Below are 14,284 nucleotides of genomic sequence, written 5' to 3'. Positions count from 1 at the left end.
AGCAATGAACCAAATTTAGGTGAATAAATTTAACAATACAGTTTCGATATTAGCATCCTACTAATTTGAAAGAAGAACAAAAAGGAAGGGGATGGCAAGAAACAGAGAGGGCAGGAGAGGTAGAAGGTGAAAAAGGGAGGGAAGACACAAAGAAAAGCGATCTGCAGAATTTCAAAAGAAGCCCAGAGATTAACACAGCTTGCATTTCCCTTTGAAAAAGGCCTCATTTTAAGAAACAAAATAACATTCAGACCTTTATTTTACTGTAAGTGCAGAGAAGGAGGTGATAAGTGATACAGGTTTCCTTTTGCACTTTAATAGAGGAATCTGCCCTAAATCATGCTGACCAGCTGATTAGCATTTGGTTTCCATGCAGACCAGAATTGTATCTCATTTTACCTCCTGCCTACTCTGTGCTTTACTTAAACAGTGTGCCAATTGTTCTTTTCTCAGTAATCCCCTGTGGGAACTACACTGCTCTCCTCCTGTGAGCTGATTTTCCATCTAGCTATTGCTTCCTTTATAAATGTACTTCACAGAGGTGACTTCATGTGCAGATGCAGTCTCCTCCTAAAATTTTACCTTCCGCTGGTTTGAGTGGTTCTCTTCTTTTGGTTTAGGGTATGACTACACTGCATCAAAACACCCGTGGCTGCCCTGTCAGCTGACTTGGGCTTTCTGGTGCTATCAAATTACAGTGTAGACATTCAGGATCAGGCTGGAACCTAGGCTCTTGTCCCTCCCCCTTGGTTTCTGCCCAAGCCGTAACATCTACACTGTAGTTTGATAGCCCCTCAGCCCGAGCCCTGCGAGCCTGAATCAGCTGACATGGGCCAGCCACAGGTGTTTTATTGCAGTATAGACATGCCCTTAGACTAAATCGAGAGAGAGAGAGAATATCCAGTTTTGTCTGCCAGTCTTCTATCTAAATAGATGTAGAAATTATTTAAATTCCTGTTTCTTTGAATTATAAACTTTGATTCCCCCCCCCCTTGTGTAATGCAAACTTATCTTAGGATCCCTGTCACGTAAACAGTAACCCTTAGAGCTCTGAAGATGAATTTATGGTACCCTGGCATTTTGCACTAAGGCCTGGGCTACACTAGCGAGGGGGTTCAAACTAAGACACGCAACTTCAGCTATGCTATTCGCATAGCTGAAGTCAAAAGTATCTTAGTTCGATTTACCTGGCCGTCCTCATGGCGGCGAGTCAACTGCCGTGGTGCCTCTGTCGACTCCGCTTACTCCTCCTGCTGAGGTGGAGTATGGGCGTTGATTCATGGATCAATTTATCGCGTCCAGACAAGATGCGGTAAATCGATCCCTGATACATCAAACACTGCCCGCTGATCTGGCTAGTAGTATAGACGTACCCTGAGAATCTGAAGAATAGGTTACTTCTCTTCAGTGTCTCTTCCCATCCATCCAACCCAACCAAATCCCACCTTCTATTTCCTTATGCCTTCTTGCTCTCCCTTCTCTAAACATAATGAGATCCCTCCCATTTCCCTACTTTGTTCCCTCGGCCCTTCTTTTGTTGAGCACCGGAAGATGCTGCCAAGCAGAATGCTGCCTCACCCTGCTCACCTGTCTCCATGTTCTTTTTCCGATTGCCTTATTCATACTGGTCCTGCCCCCACTCCAAGCCTGACATCCTGATGCTTCTGCTGGCTGACCGACTGAGCAAGGGTTTGGGAATTTTGAATAAGGGGACCAGGTCATGTATTAGGCCTTGTCTTCATTAGCAGTTCACATGTTTGCTTACTATGTATTAGCTAAATCCCAGACACCTAGTGTTTATCTCAACCTGCTAACACATGTGACAACTACAAAGTGCCTTGTCTGCACTAGGATTTTACCTCATGTTAGTTACCATGTGTTAGCTTAACATGTAGGCAACAAACACCTTTTAGTGTGGATGTGTCCTCAGTGTCAAGAAGGCAAACAAGGAAGGAGGGAAGATTTTTTGCATGGGGGTGGAGGAAGGCTCAGGACTTCCTTTATCTAATACTCCCAACCTGCCCATTTATCTATGCCCAGAAACCCACCCTTGTCCCTGGCATGGCACTCACTAGCAGCCATGAAATGGTCTTAGAAGTTTTCATGAAGTCAGTTTCCAGATGCTAAAGATGAATTGTCAAGGCTTTGCTGTAAAGTTCAAAGCAAATCATGTGAGATTTCCAGGGGGGGGGGGTTAGCTGTTTAATAATGTAATTCGTGCCTTTTTCTAATAAAATTACCTCCCCAAGATCCTGGGAAAGTTCAGCTGAGCTGGTTTCTCAGCTGGAGAGTGTGACCTCATCAAAAGGAATGAAAATAGGAGTTTAGATTTCAGTGGCGCACAGGGATTTCAGATTGATAATTTTCACCTTGCTCACTCTCTGACATATAAACCAGTAAGGCTATAGCTCAACTTTCTCAGGGTTTTCAGAAGATGGTAATTTTGTTCAAGTGCATCATTAATTAATTACAGGTGAGTAGTGGCTAAGCATGTGAGGGGCTGAATAGCTGGATGAAGCATGTAACCAAGTAGTAAAGTTAGCAAAGCAAAACATTTAATTCTTTGAAGAAGAAAACAACATAGCAAGCCTGGAGGATAGAAGACAGGTGGACGGGAATAGAGAAAATGAGTGCAGCCACAAAGGGGAAATGGGAAGAGGCAACTGCCTTGCTGACCTCACCAACTGCAAAAGCCCTCTTTCCCCAAAATACTGAAGAGATGCTCAGGTGGCTGGCAATCCAAAAGGAAAGAAGAACCTAAAGATGAGGAGAGGAATCTTAGTGACATTGGGAAGAACAGCAGAAATATGATGCGCAGGTGCTTAAAAGCCTGCTTTCAACTACCTGAGAGGGGGTTCCAAAGAGGATGGATCTAGACTGTTGTCAGTGGTGGCAGATGAACAAGGAGTAATGGTCTCAAGTTGCAGTGGTGGAGGTTTAGGTTAGATATTAAGAAAAACTTTTTCATTAGGAGGGTGGTGAAGCACTGGAATGAGTTACCTAGGGAGGTGGTGGAATCTCCTTCTGTCATAGGTTTATTCCCCACTTTGAACTTTAGCGTTCACAAGATGGGGACCTGCATGGACTCCTCTAAACTAAAATCCTAGTTTAGATCTGGTTCTCGCTGCCACCAGTCAGTTTTAAGTGTCTGACACACTCCCTGTTTCCCCAAAAACTTCCCCTGGGGAACACAGATTCAAACCTGAATCTCAACACAAAGGGAAACAAACCATTTCCCTCCTCCCCTCTCCTAGTGCTTAGGAAAGACACCTTGATTCAAACTCCTTGAATCAAACAAAGAGGGATTCACTTTTTCCCCCTCCCCTTCCCCTGAAAATCCAAACAAGGGAAGAAATCAATCAAGTTTTAAAAAGAAAAGATTTTATTAAAGAAAGGAAAAACAAGTACACTCTCTCTGTATTACCAGGATGCAAAAATACAGGGTCTGACTTATAAAAACTGGAGAGACTTCCCCCTCCCTCCTCCTCAGAATAATCAGTAACAGCAACAGAAATAAAGAATTTCCTTCAGCAAACACACAATTGCAAATGTAGAAATCAAATTATAAGACTAATTCGCCTTTCTAATACTCACTATACTGGATAGTAGGAAATACTCCAGGAGAACTTGGAGACATGTCTGGCCTCTCTTAGATCCAAAGAGAGCACACAGAGCAAACAAGGAACACAGACAAAGCCTTCCCTCCACAGAGATTTGAAATTATCCTGTCCCTTGATTGGTCCTCTGGTCAGGTGTTCCTCAGGTTACTGAGCTTGTTAACCCTTTACAGGTGAAAGAGACTTTAACCCTTAACTATCTGTTTATGACACCTTCCTTGGAGGTTTTTAAAGTCAGGCTTGACAAAGCCCTGGCTGGGATGATTTAGTTGGAGATTGGTCCTGCTTTGAGCAGGGGGTTGGACTAGATGACCTCCTCAAGTCCCTTCTAACCCTGATATTCTATGATTCTGTGAACTTTCTCCTCATCAGCTGCATAAAACCTCCACCTTCGCTTCCTCATAAAATGTTTCTGGCTTCTTTGTAAATTCAGAGGCAGTGTAAAATACATGTCATAAACCTTCCAAAACTGAAACTTGAATATCAAAATAATGCAGCTGCTTCTGTGCTGAGTATTATTCAGTTTCACATTTAATTAAATAAAAAATGTCTGATGTTGAAATATACTTGAATCTGCAGCAGAAATTTCATTGTCACAGACTGGCACCACTGTGGTGTAGCAATTGGAGACCTCATTGTAGAATTTAGGCCTGGTGTGCCGCAAAGTACATGTGGGGCTGTTCTATACCCAAGTGAAAAAGCTGCTCAAGAAATGGATGCGGCCAGGAATAACAATCCATGTTCCAGATTAGGGACTCTCCCCCGCAGCAGTGTATGGAAATCCGAACACCATTATTTCAGAGGAGCCAGGTGGCTAGAGGAACTCAGTCTGGGACTCAGGTGCCAACTCAGAATAATGAATAACAACCTAATGTTTGTGGTGCCATTCTAAAAATCAGTCTGTGAATCCCTCTAGGCCTACAGCCCTCCTCCAGAATCTGTTCTGTATCTGAATCAGGTATCCCTGGAGGCCTGATTCTTCCTTAAAGAAACTGTAATGCTAGTGCAACATATCAGACAGCTATAGCCCCACCTGAGGCCTTCCGTTGGCAAATGGATGTATTACTAACCCAGTCACTTAACCATGAGCTTGCTTAGATCAAAATGAAAAGGGTGACACTCTTACTTTAATCTCAAATCATGATGCTTTTACTTTAGGGTATATCTACACTGCAATGAAAAATCTGTAGATGGCCCATGCCAGCTGACTCAGGCTTGCAGGACTCAGGCCAAAGGGCTGTTTAAGTGTGGTGTTGACCCTCGGGCTGGAGCCCAGGCTCTAGGGCCCTGAGAGATTAGGAGGGTCCCAGAGCTTGGGCGGCAGCCTGAACCCAAATGTCTACACCACAGTTAAACAGCCCCACAGCCAGAGCCCTGTGTGCCCGAATCAGCTGGCAGGGGTCAGCCGCAGGTGTCTCACTGCGGAGTACTCTGTCTCTCAATCTGTGAGATCAGGAACTTCTAATCATAGGAACCAATTCCAAGACCAGCCCCCACCACAGTTCCAGAGAACCACACCTGCCATGCAGACAAAAAAGAAATAGAAGGGAAAGGAGATCGCTGAGTGAGGAAGGGGACAATCTTCCACTCATACCCAAATTCACACCGTTCAAGAGGGTTAGCACAGAGTTACAGCAACCAAACAACGAACATCTACAACAGCATGACAACTGCTACCACATGGATGTTACCATGATGGTGGTTGCCTTCAGCAAAGGAAGAGAAGGAGAAGAGGGAGTTCTGCCTACCCTCCCTCAAGAAGTTTTCTTTTAGGAACACACAGAGGGGGAAAATGGCTTCAGCCCTCTAACATATGTGTTGGGACTTGGACCTCCATGTTAATATTTAACTGTCCATGAACTGGCACTCTTGTCCCTCATCCTTTGCCCTTTTGTCATGGAATAACTAGGGAAAGAGAATCCATCCCTTCCCAGCTTGTATATTTTTAAAGTCTTTAGAAACCTTAGAAAGATTTAGGTATTTAAAAAGGTAAATTTTTGCAATTCATCTTTAAAGCCCTGGACGTCAGCCAGTTAGCTAAAGGTTTCGCCAGAATTTCCAAATTTGGGGTGAAACTTTAAAATGAAGTTAAGTGAAAAGTCTCACTCCCCCACAGAGCTGATTGAGGGGCAGCTCCAATCACTAAGAACAGTGCTGTCGTCTTTATCATTTCCCAGGAGCATTCCACTGGAACAAGGTGGTAATGTAGCCTCTGCAAAAGTATCCGACATCACTAACAAAGAGGCTTAAATGCAGAGCAAATCCTAAATGCTCAGAGCCACTTCACTGGCTCTCTTTTCCTTACTGCTCAATCCTTCACACCGAAGCCCAGCCCTACTCCCAAATGCAGATGACTACCCCAGTTCCTAAGTGATATCAATGCCTGGATGAAGATAAACTCAAGCAAGATGGAGGTGAGGTATGTGGCTAGAGGGGAAATATTTCAAAGAATTGGCTGACACCATACCACTATCCTTTGAGTACATCTGTCTGCCTGTCATCAGCATGGGGTACAGATGGGGGCCTTATCTGTATGCCAATATCAGCATAGCGTCTGCTACCAAATATACCATTTTCCATCCAGCCAAGATGTTCTTCTCCCCCCCCCCATCTTAAATCATTGAGCTGGTGTTAGTGATACTGCAAATGGAAATTCTCTTGCCCAAGTTACCCCTCAGGCCCTTTCACAGATTTATTGATGGCTTCTAGGTTCAATTACTGCATAATTCTTTTTCTTAGCATGAATGTGACAGCCCTGAAGAACTTCAGTTGATGTTGACAGTGGCAGATTGACTATTTAGTAATACAGGCTGATGCAAATACTTCACCTGTGCTTTTTGGAACTGCAGAATTACAGGTGAATTTAAGGTACTGCTCTTCTTATTCAAAACCCTAAATGGGTTAAGCCTAAACTGTTTCAAGGACTGCCTCTTAATTGCTCATCAGGAACACTGGGATTTTCAGTAACTTGTGAAATGCATGATAGGGTTGAAAGATTTCTTAGTGGCTGGCCCCAGGCCATAGAACACCCTGCCACAAGAGATTAACATGCCATTGAATCTGGACAGCTTCAGGCTAAATTATAAAAACTCATCTCTTCAGCATAGTTTTCCCATAATAACTACTAACCACTCATGAAGAGAAAGCATGGTCATATGAAACAAAAATTGTCGCTGGAGGAAAGAGACTGGAGAAAGATGCACTTTTTATATAACAAGGGATAAAAGGAAGGGAGAAACAGACAAAATAATCTGCTGTCAGATTTAGCTAGCTTTATCCAGATTTCTTTGTAAATCATTCAGATACCATTAAGAGAGCACCTTAGATCGATAGAATTACACATTGGAAGATGCAAACAAACATGAATACATGGACCATACTAATGTTCCTATTCATTATAATGTCTCATGGAAATTCAAAAATTGCAGCCTAGTGACATTTCTAAAAAAGCAAGAAAAAATCAAGAACACAAAGGATTTGAGCCAGTGTATTAGTATTCACTTATTTAGTCTTTTCCTTTTATTTTAACAATAACAGTTTTTATAACAGAAAAAAAAAAGATGATGCATCTTGTCATTTTGATTTGTCTTTAAATGTTGCCTACATACATATGTGATTAAATCAGTGACTGTCTCCCAGCAGCATATTATATAGTAAAAGGGTCTAGGGGAAAAACATGCAACAACCCAAAGGCTCTTTTCAAAGCCACAACCTCTCTCTCAGCTGAAGAGCTGTAATCCTTCCTCATGTATAGGACAATTAAAACAAAACGTGTGCTTTACAAATTACTATTAGATTAAAGAAATGTACAGAAGAGTCAAAGGACTGCATGTCTTTGAGGATTTCTGCTGCTATTAATGATTGTAAAGTTCTTTGAGCATGTAAGGCGTTATATAAATGTAAGTATTATTCTGGGAGACAGTTTTTTTCTCTCTAGCTTCCCTGTTTGAAACTGACCCAGGTGAGTAGTTACTATACTGTGTGATGTTTGTTTGGCCTCTGTGAAATGAGTAGTTGGTCTCAGTCCAGTTTGTGGTTGGCATGTATCTACCCTCCAGAAAGCTGCTGTCACCATTAGCACCAGTTAGCATCCTTGTCCGTAGTGTTAGTAGAAAAGCTAATGTCTGAGTATATATGGAGACAGAAGCCCCAGTTCAGCAGGGTACTTAAGCATGTGAGTGCTCACATTTAAGGCACTTAACTTGTGTGCTTAAAGTCAGGCATGTGCTTAAGTGTGAATGACCATCTCACTCCGACAAGTGGTTCTTTCCGAAGCTGGTTGAGGAGATTGGCAGGTTAGGTTCGGGTGGGAAAACATGCACTACTGACAGGGAAGAAATGAGGTCTCCTCTCTCTAATGCCGTCTTATCTTTTAGTGCTTTCCCAGGCAATCTTTTTTTTAAAAACAATATGTGCGGGAGAATCAGTGAGGCAAAATGAATAGCTCATCCTTTCTCCCACCCATTTGTGTCAGGTCTACTTAGACAACAAGTGCAGTCACGGACTGTCTCTTACTCTTTGTACAGTTCCTAGCACAACAGGGCCCCAATTTAAGCTGAACCTCTAGGAATTACTGTAACACAAAGGATAGTACAGGTGACTCCATACATTACTTTTTCACATGTGCATGAAGAGGGACAAAAGAGAGAAAAAATGTAATGTCAGTTGAAGAAGCAAAACAGAAAGTCTCCCCCGCACCCAAATCCTAGCGGAAATGCCACCTCCTGAACCGCAACACATTTTTACTTTGTTTTTGAGATCCTTTTTGTATCCCCTAAAGGGGATACAAAAACAGCAAGACATTGTTAAACCTCCTTCCCCTGAGTATTTTTCAGTCGGATCTCTCACCTGAAGTTCCTTCTCATTTGGTAGGCTGCTCCTATTGCTCCCATTTCTTGTAATAGCTCATGAATTTACTATTATGGTTAATTGTAATTAGAGTGTCTATTATGACAGTAAACTTATACCCTGTAATCTTTTTTTTTCTGCTTTGTAGAAAGCTTTGTATTGTCAAAAGTTTTGCTTTTGTTTCTCTTGAAAAGTACCGTATCTAGAAGTGATTTACTTAAGCAATAATTAGAGAGAAAAATAGCTTTAGGCAGTGTTTGACTTGCAATACTTTCTGGGGGGGATGGATTTTGGCAGATGTGGAATACTCTCCCTATATGTGAAATGATCCCTTTCTGGGTTTGTTAAAAATACTGCTTTTAGGGAGGCTTTTATGGGTTTTTAATAACCATGTTAATTATACACTGTTCCTTTCTCTTGGGTTTTTTTTTTCCTGGTTTTTTTAAGCTGAAACAGTAGAAGAAAAGCCAGCAGACTCCTTGCAAGATTTGTACAGAGCCTTGGAGCAGGCCAGTCTGTCGCCTTTAGGAGAATACCGGATTTCCTCCAAACTGGAGTACAAGAAGTTTTTTATAAAAAGATGTAGCGATCCAGTAGTCAATGAAAAACTGCACCAACTGCGAATTCTGAAAAGCACTTTAAAGGTGAGATAATAGAGGGTGGGGAAATCCCACCAAAGAGTCAATCTTATTATATTGTATTCAGAGATTAACTGTACTCAGCTGGAGGGCAGTCTGAATCTTGTGTGTGAAAAGAACAAAAGAGAGACATGGGAAAATGCTGTTCTGAAAGCTGAGGGAAAGTGTCTTGGGGTGGAAGGGAGGAATCCGTTTTACTTCTCAATAGATACAATCTCTGTGAGCTCCTCCCCTACCTAGTTAAACATGATTTGATCTGAAATTTTCAGAAGAGGTATTAATCCCCCTTTTTTCCCAAAACATTTTTAGTTACCGAGATAAACGTGCTATATCATTACCAGAGAGTAAGCTTAATTAAAGTCAATCGTTTGGAAAGTGGCAGTTTTGTTTACAATGTTGCTGCTCTATGATTACTAAGCTTGTCTAGAAAAGAACTGAACATTTGTTTTCTGCCTGAAGATGGTACAAAGATTTATGACATAAATGGCCGTAATGATACACACAAATATTGTAATAATGGCCCTACATTTAAAACAGTGCATTTGTATTTTGAAGTTTTAACCACCTTGTCTAGCTCCTTCATCATCACAAAGTTATCACAAAGCAGCAAAGAGCCCTGTGGCACCTTATAGACTAACAGGCGTATTGGAGCATGAGCTTTCGTGGGTGAATACCAACTTTGTCGGATGCATTAACATGGCTACCCTTCTGATACCCAAAGTTATCACAGTGCATGCTATTCCAGATTATAACACCAGGGATGTTCCTTTAAAGCACAGTAAGCAATAGATACTATTATGCTGGATCTTCCTTGAGGCCCAGTTATCTATATTAAATTTAACTTAGTACATTTTAAGCCACTAGATACTAAATACATTGGCCTTTGGTAGCAGCTTTCGTCTCAGAGTGCTTTACATACATTAATGAATTAAGTCTTCCAATCCCCTGAGAGGCACTTAAACATTCTATACGGCCCTGATCCTGCAAAGACTTACACAGAGGCTTAACTTTACTCACTGTAAGTGTTGTCTCATTGAAGGGAATAGCACTACTCAGAGTATGTAAGGTTAAACATATACATAACACTTTGCAGAATCGGGACCTAGAGGGGGAAAGTAAGGCTTTTAAGTGGTTTTCCCAAAGTCTCTCACAGGAAGTCTGGGAAAGTGCCAGAAACAGAACCAAGTTTTTTCTACTTCCTGTCCTGTGCCTTAATCACAAGACTGTCCTTCCTTCTGGAACGTGCAAGCTCACTGACTAGTAGTAAGGAGGTACAAAATACCCATGATTTATTAATACAGCACTTGGGAAGCACAGCGCGGTAGTAGGAGCACAGGTCTGGAAAGCAGGAAAGCAGTTCTAATCTCAGGTTTGCCTATCTCCAAAATGAATATGTGACTACTCTGGGGAACATTAATAAGCTATTGTTTGCAAAGCACTCTGAACATGAAGATTGCTTTATACATGTTAATAATATTTTAAATGCACTACTTCTTGGTACCAGACTCTTCCAAGTGTATCAGGTCAACAGAACAGGCTGGTTTTTTAACTACATCCATCACCCTCACCAAAATGGATGAAAGGTTTAGCATATGTATACAGTTATCATGGAACAGATAAATTAGCAGTGGGGACCATGAGGCTTCCTGTAGGAATAAACAGTACAGGAGAAGTTGTTGATGAACAGATCACTACTATAGGGAAGGCCTCGTGCTGTAAACCTCGGTGATGATTGTATTATTAAGGCTTGATTCTGTTGCATCCAGCTGCCCTTGGTTGCAGTAGGGTGGAGTGACTGCAAGGGAGCCTGGAGCCTGCTCTGATCTACACCTGCTGGCTATGGCCCCTCAAGAGACCTTCACCAGCCAGGGATTGTTAAGAGCATAGCACAGAGCAGCTACACACCTCCTCCACTCATGTGCACCCCAGACAGCAGGGGAATAGGGTACAAGTGGGCTATTCTGGCTCTGAACTTGCGGGGGAGATCCAGCCAGGTTCTGGCCTCTATGGGTATGTGTACACTGCAGCTGGGAGGTGTGATTCCCAGAGCCAGTAGACAGACTCATGCTAGCTCAGCTCTACCTAGCATGCTAAAAATAGCAGTGTGGATGTTGTGGCTTAGTCTAGCTGTTTAAGTCCAAGCCTGCCTGTACCCCTGGATCTGAGCTCAGGCAGCTGGCCTGAGCCACCACCAGTGGTGCAAGGTCTACATTGCTATCTTTAGCAGGCTCACTCATCTCATGCTGTCGCAAGCCTGTCTACTCATGCTGTGAATCAGTGTAGACATATCCTTTATGGTGGGAGGAAGTTGCACTGGGCCAGAGTATTGGGCCTACTAGATGTATTTATGATCTTTAATGAAGAGCAGTTATCTAATTAAAACATCCTTGGGGGGAAGGGATAGATAGGTCAGTGGTTTGAGCATTGGCCTGCTAAACCCAGAGTTGTGAGTTCAATCTTTGAGGGGGCCACTTAGGAATCTGGGCAAAATCAGTACTTGGTCCTGCTAGTGAAGGCAGGGGGCTGGACTCAATGACCTTTTGGTGTCCCTTCCAGCTGTATGAGATAGGTACATCTCCATTTATTAATTTTTCACATGTCATGCTCTGATGCCACAGTAAGAAGCACAGCTGAAAATATACTGATTGATGTCAGGCCATCAGTTTGCATCCCACACACTAACAATGTTCCTTATGAAATCAAGAAAAGTCAACAGATGGCACTTTACAGTGTGAAACATTTTCTTAGAAACTAAAGCAGCTAACAGTAAATAGCAAGGGTTTTGTTTTTGCATAACAGATCAAGGGGTAATAAGAAGAGACGCTCTGCAACCCAAGTGATGTCCAACGCCCTGATCCATGTATGACATCATTTTTAAGTAGACCCCAAGAGGCTTAAAATCCATGGCTCACTATGCCCCCCTCTTTCTAATGCCTTTGTGGCTTCCATGTGCTTGCCCTTTTGTTAAGTTGCTCATCATTTATATGAGATACTCTTGCTAGTAATTTATCACTCTCTCTTCTTTTTTCTTTTGCAGGCCAGAGAAGGAGAGGTAGCCATTATAGATAAGGTTCTCGATAATCCAGATTTGACATCTAAAGACTTTCAAGAATGGAAACAAATGTATCTTGATCTCTTCTTGGATATTTGTCAAAACAGTAACCCAAGGGACCCTGTAAATGGCTCTTCTGAAGTAGATGCACTTATAGCCTCTTTAGCACACACCCATTCATACATTGAAACGCATGTATAAGTGTCTTCTTTTTTGTCAATTTGCTACATTCCAATCCTTTACTCAGTGCAAAAGTAGTTTTTCTATCAATATGTGGGAGGTCTGGTAAATTATATTTTAATGTTACTAAGCTGTGTGAAGTAAACCTTACATGGTCCATGATCCCATTGTCTTTAATGGGAATTTGTATATTTTTATGCTACCAATGCTCAGCTTGTGTTTAGCTTGTGCAAAACAAATGAACATGGTTTTTAATAAATAAAAATATATTTAAAAAAAATAAATTTTGAAAGATGGCGAGCTTCAAAACGAAAGCTCTAGAGGATCAAGGTTTTGTGACTGAAGGTCAGTTGATCTCTTCAAAAATATAATTTTATACTATATAATTCCAGTGTTGCATTACATTTTTGGAGTTCAGGTATTATTTTGATTATGTGAAAAATTATTTTTTTTTATATTTAATGAAAAACTCTAGGAATTTTCTTAAGTGACAGACAAAAAGGTAAAGCACTGATTATCGCTGAGTTTTGATGAAAACAGACAAGAATTAGATAAAGAAATAAGGACAAAAAAAATCACTGACACAAGTTCAAGTATCAAAAGTTCAGGTATTAACGATCACATGCTTTTTAAAGCTGGTTTGTAAGAGACCTATAGTACAGGTTTATCATCAGTGCAAATCAGTTTCTTTTGTTTGTTTGTATTTTTAATTAAGACCAAATTGTATGTTATCCCCCCTTAATTTTATTGTTGATTCTTTATTATTAATAATCTGATTACTTTCGCACTGATGGTATCAGGTTCATGTGCAGCTTTTTGCAATGACAGCAATCAGACTTTGATCATGCTTGTTAAGGATGTTTAACTCATCCAAAAAAAGTAGCTAAAGAAAAGGATTCCAACGTACTGCTTTCAATCTGAAACACTTTGTCAACTCCCACATGGCAGAGAGGGAGTAAGTAGGATTTTTCAGCTAATCTCCTACTTGTTTCCTAATCTGATAAATTCAACATTTTGTATGCAGGAAAAAAGTGATATTAACAAGGTCAAGAATATAATCTGAAAAACTAGTGACAACTAAAAAGCCTCTGTTTTGATTTTGAAGAGGAAAGGATGTCTCCAGCTTCTGTTGAGTTCACAAACCAATTAAAATGTTTTAAACTTACATAAAGATTTCAGCTACATGTGAAACAACCCAGGGAACAGGAGTGAAGCATTTACTTAGACTTGTGCACATGCCCTGGAATGGGCATGGAGGAGGAAAATCCTGAATCATGTACTGTATTTATCCTTTACCAGCTTATTGTTTATGAAAAGTGAACAGAGCATGACAAAACATTTGTGCTGCTTTTTAATGTTTTGCTGCAGAAATTAAGAGTCGTGACATGGTTTGATAATACTCATGGCAAATGGAAAAGCACCCGTTAGTAGTCCTTACCATGTGTTGTTCACTGAACCAGCTTTAGACTATTGCCTGTACAGCTCAGTGAATGTACTTAAACTTTAAGAGCTCGGATATTTACTGGTAGTTATCTTTGCTGTTGGGATGAAGGCAAGAAAGGAGGAGTGTCTCTCTGTTTATTTGTTCTCAGATTTTTTTAATTGCATTTTGGATTGCAAATGTTTTGCAGATTTTGCACAATTGTACAGAGGCGTGGCCTTTCTGCAGCCCATTTGAAATAATTCTAATTCAAGTCAACATGGCTGACGAATCATGTATTAATGTTTGTATGGAATTCTGAATCCAGTGTAATATTTGTATCATTTAGAAGAATCTGTTTGTATAAACTGGACATTTATTTACTGCATGGGTACTGACTTGTATATTAAATTTGTGAGGTTTTGTATATTTCTCATAACAAAAAAATGCTTGACCTGAAATGAATTGTACTATTGTTCCAAGCATTTACACTCTTGTTATTGTTTTACTGGACCAAAAGTAAATATAT

General features: G+C 41.0%; 1 protein-coding gene across 4 annotated transcripts in view; it reads left to right on the top strand.

Annotated features, from left to right (window-relative positions):
- Positions 1-14,284, top strand: part of CNKSR2 (connector enhancer of kinase suppressor of Ras 2) — a 362,143-nt gene extending 347,859 nt beyond the window's left edge. For 3 of the 4 annotated variants that reach the window (XM_045012122.1, XM_045012114.1, XM_045012050.1), the window contains 2 exons: positions 8,913-9,109; positions 12,141-14,284. In XM_045012122.1, the coding sequence (XP_044868057.1) occupies positions 8,913-9,109; positions 12,141-12,356 (413 nt within the window). In that variant the 3' untranslated portion in view covers positions 12,357-14,284. Of the gene's footprint in view, positions 1-5,794; positions 5,862-8,912; positions 9,110-12,140 lie in introns of those variants that run through there. The other variant, XM_045012188.1, reaches the window with a different exon arrangement.

The sequence above is a fragment of the Mauremys mutica genome, chromosome 1, assembly GCF_020497125.1.
Source record: "Mauremys mutica isolate MM-2020 ecotype Southern chromosome 1, ASM2049712v1, whole genome shotgun sequence".
In the NCBI taxonomy this organism is placed as follows: Eukaryota; Metazoa; Chordata; order Testudines; family Geoemydidae; genus Mauremys; species Mauremys mutica.
This window is presented reverse-complemented; position numbering and strand designations above follow the sequence as displayed.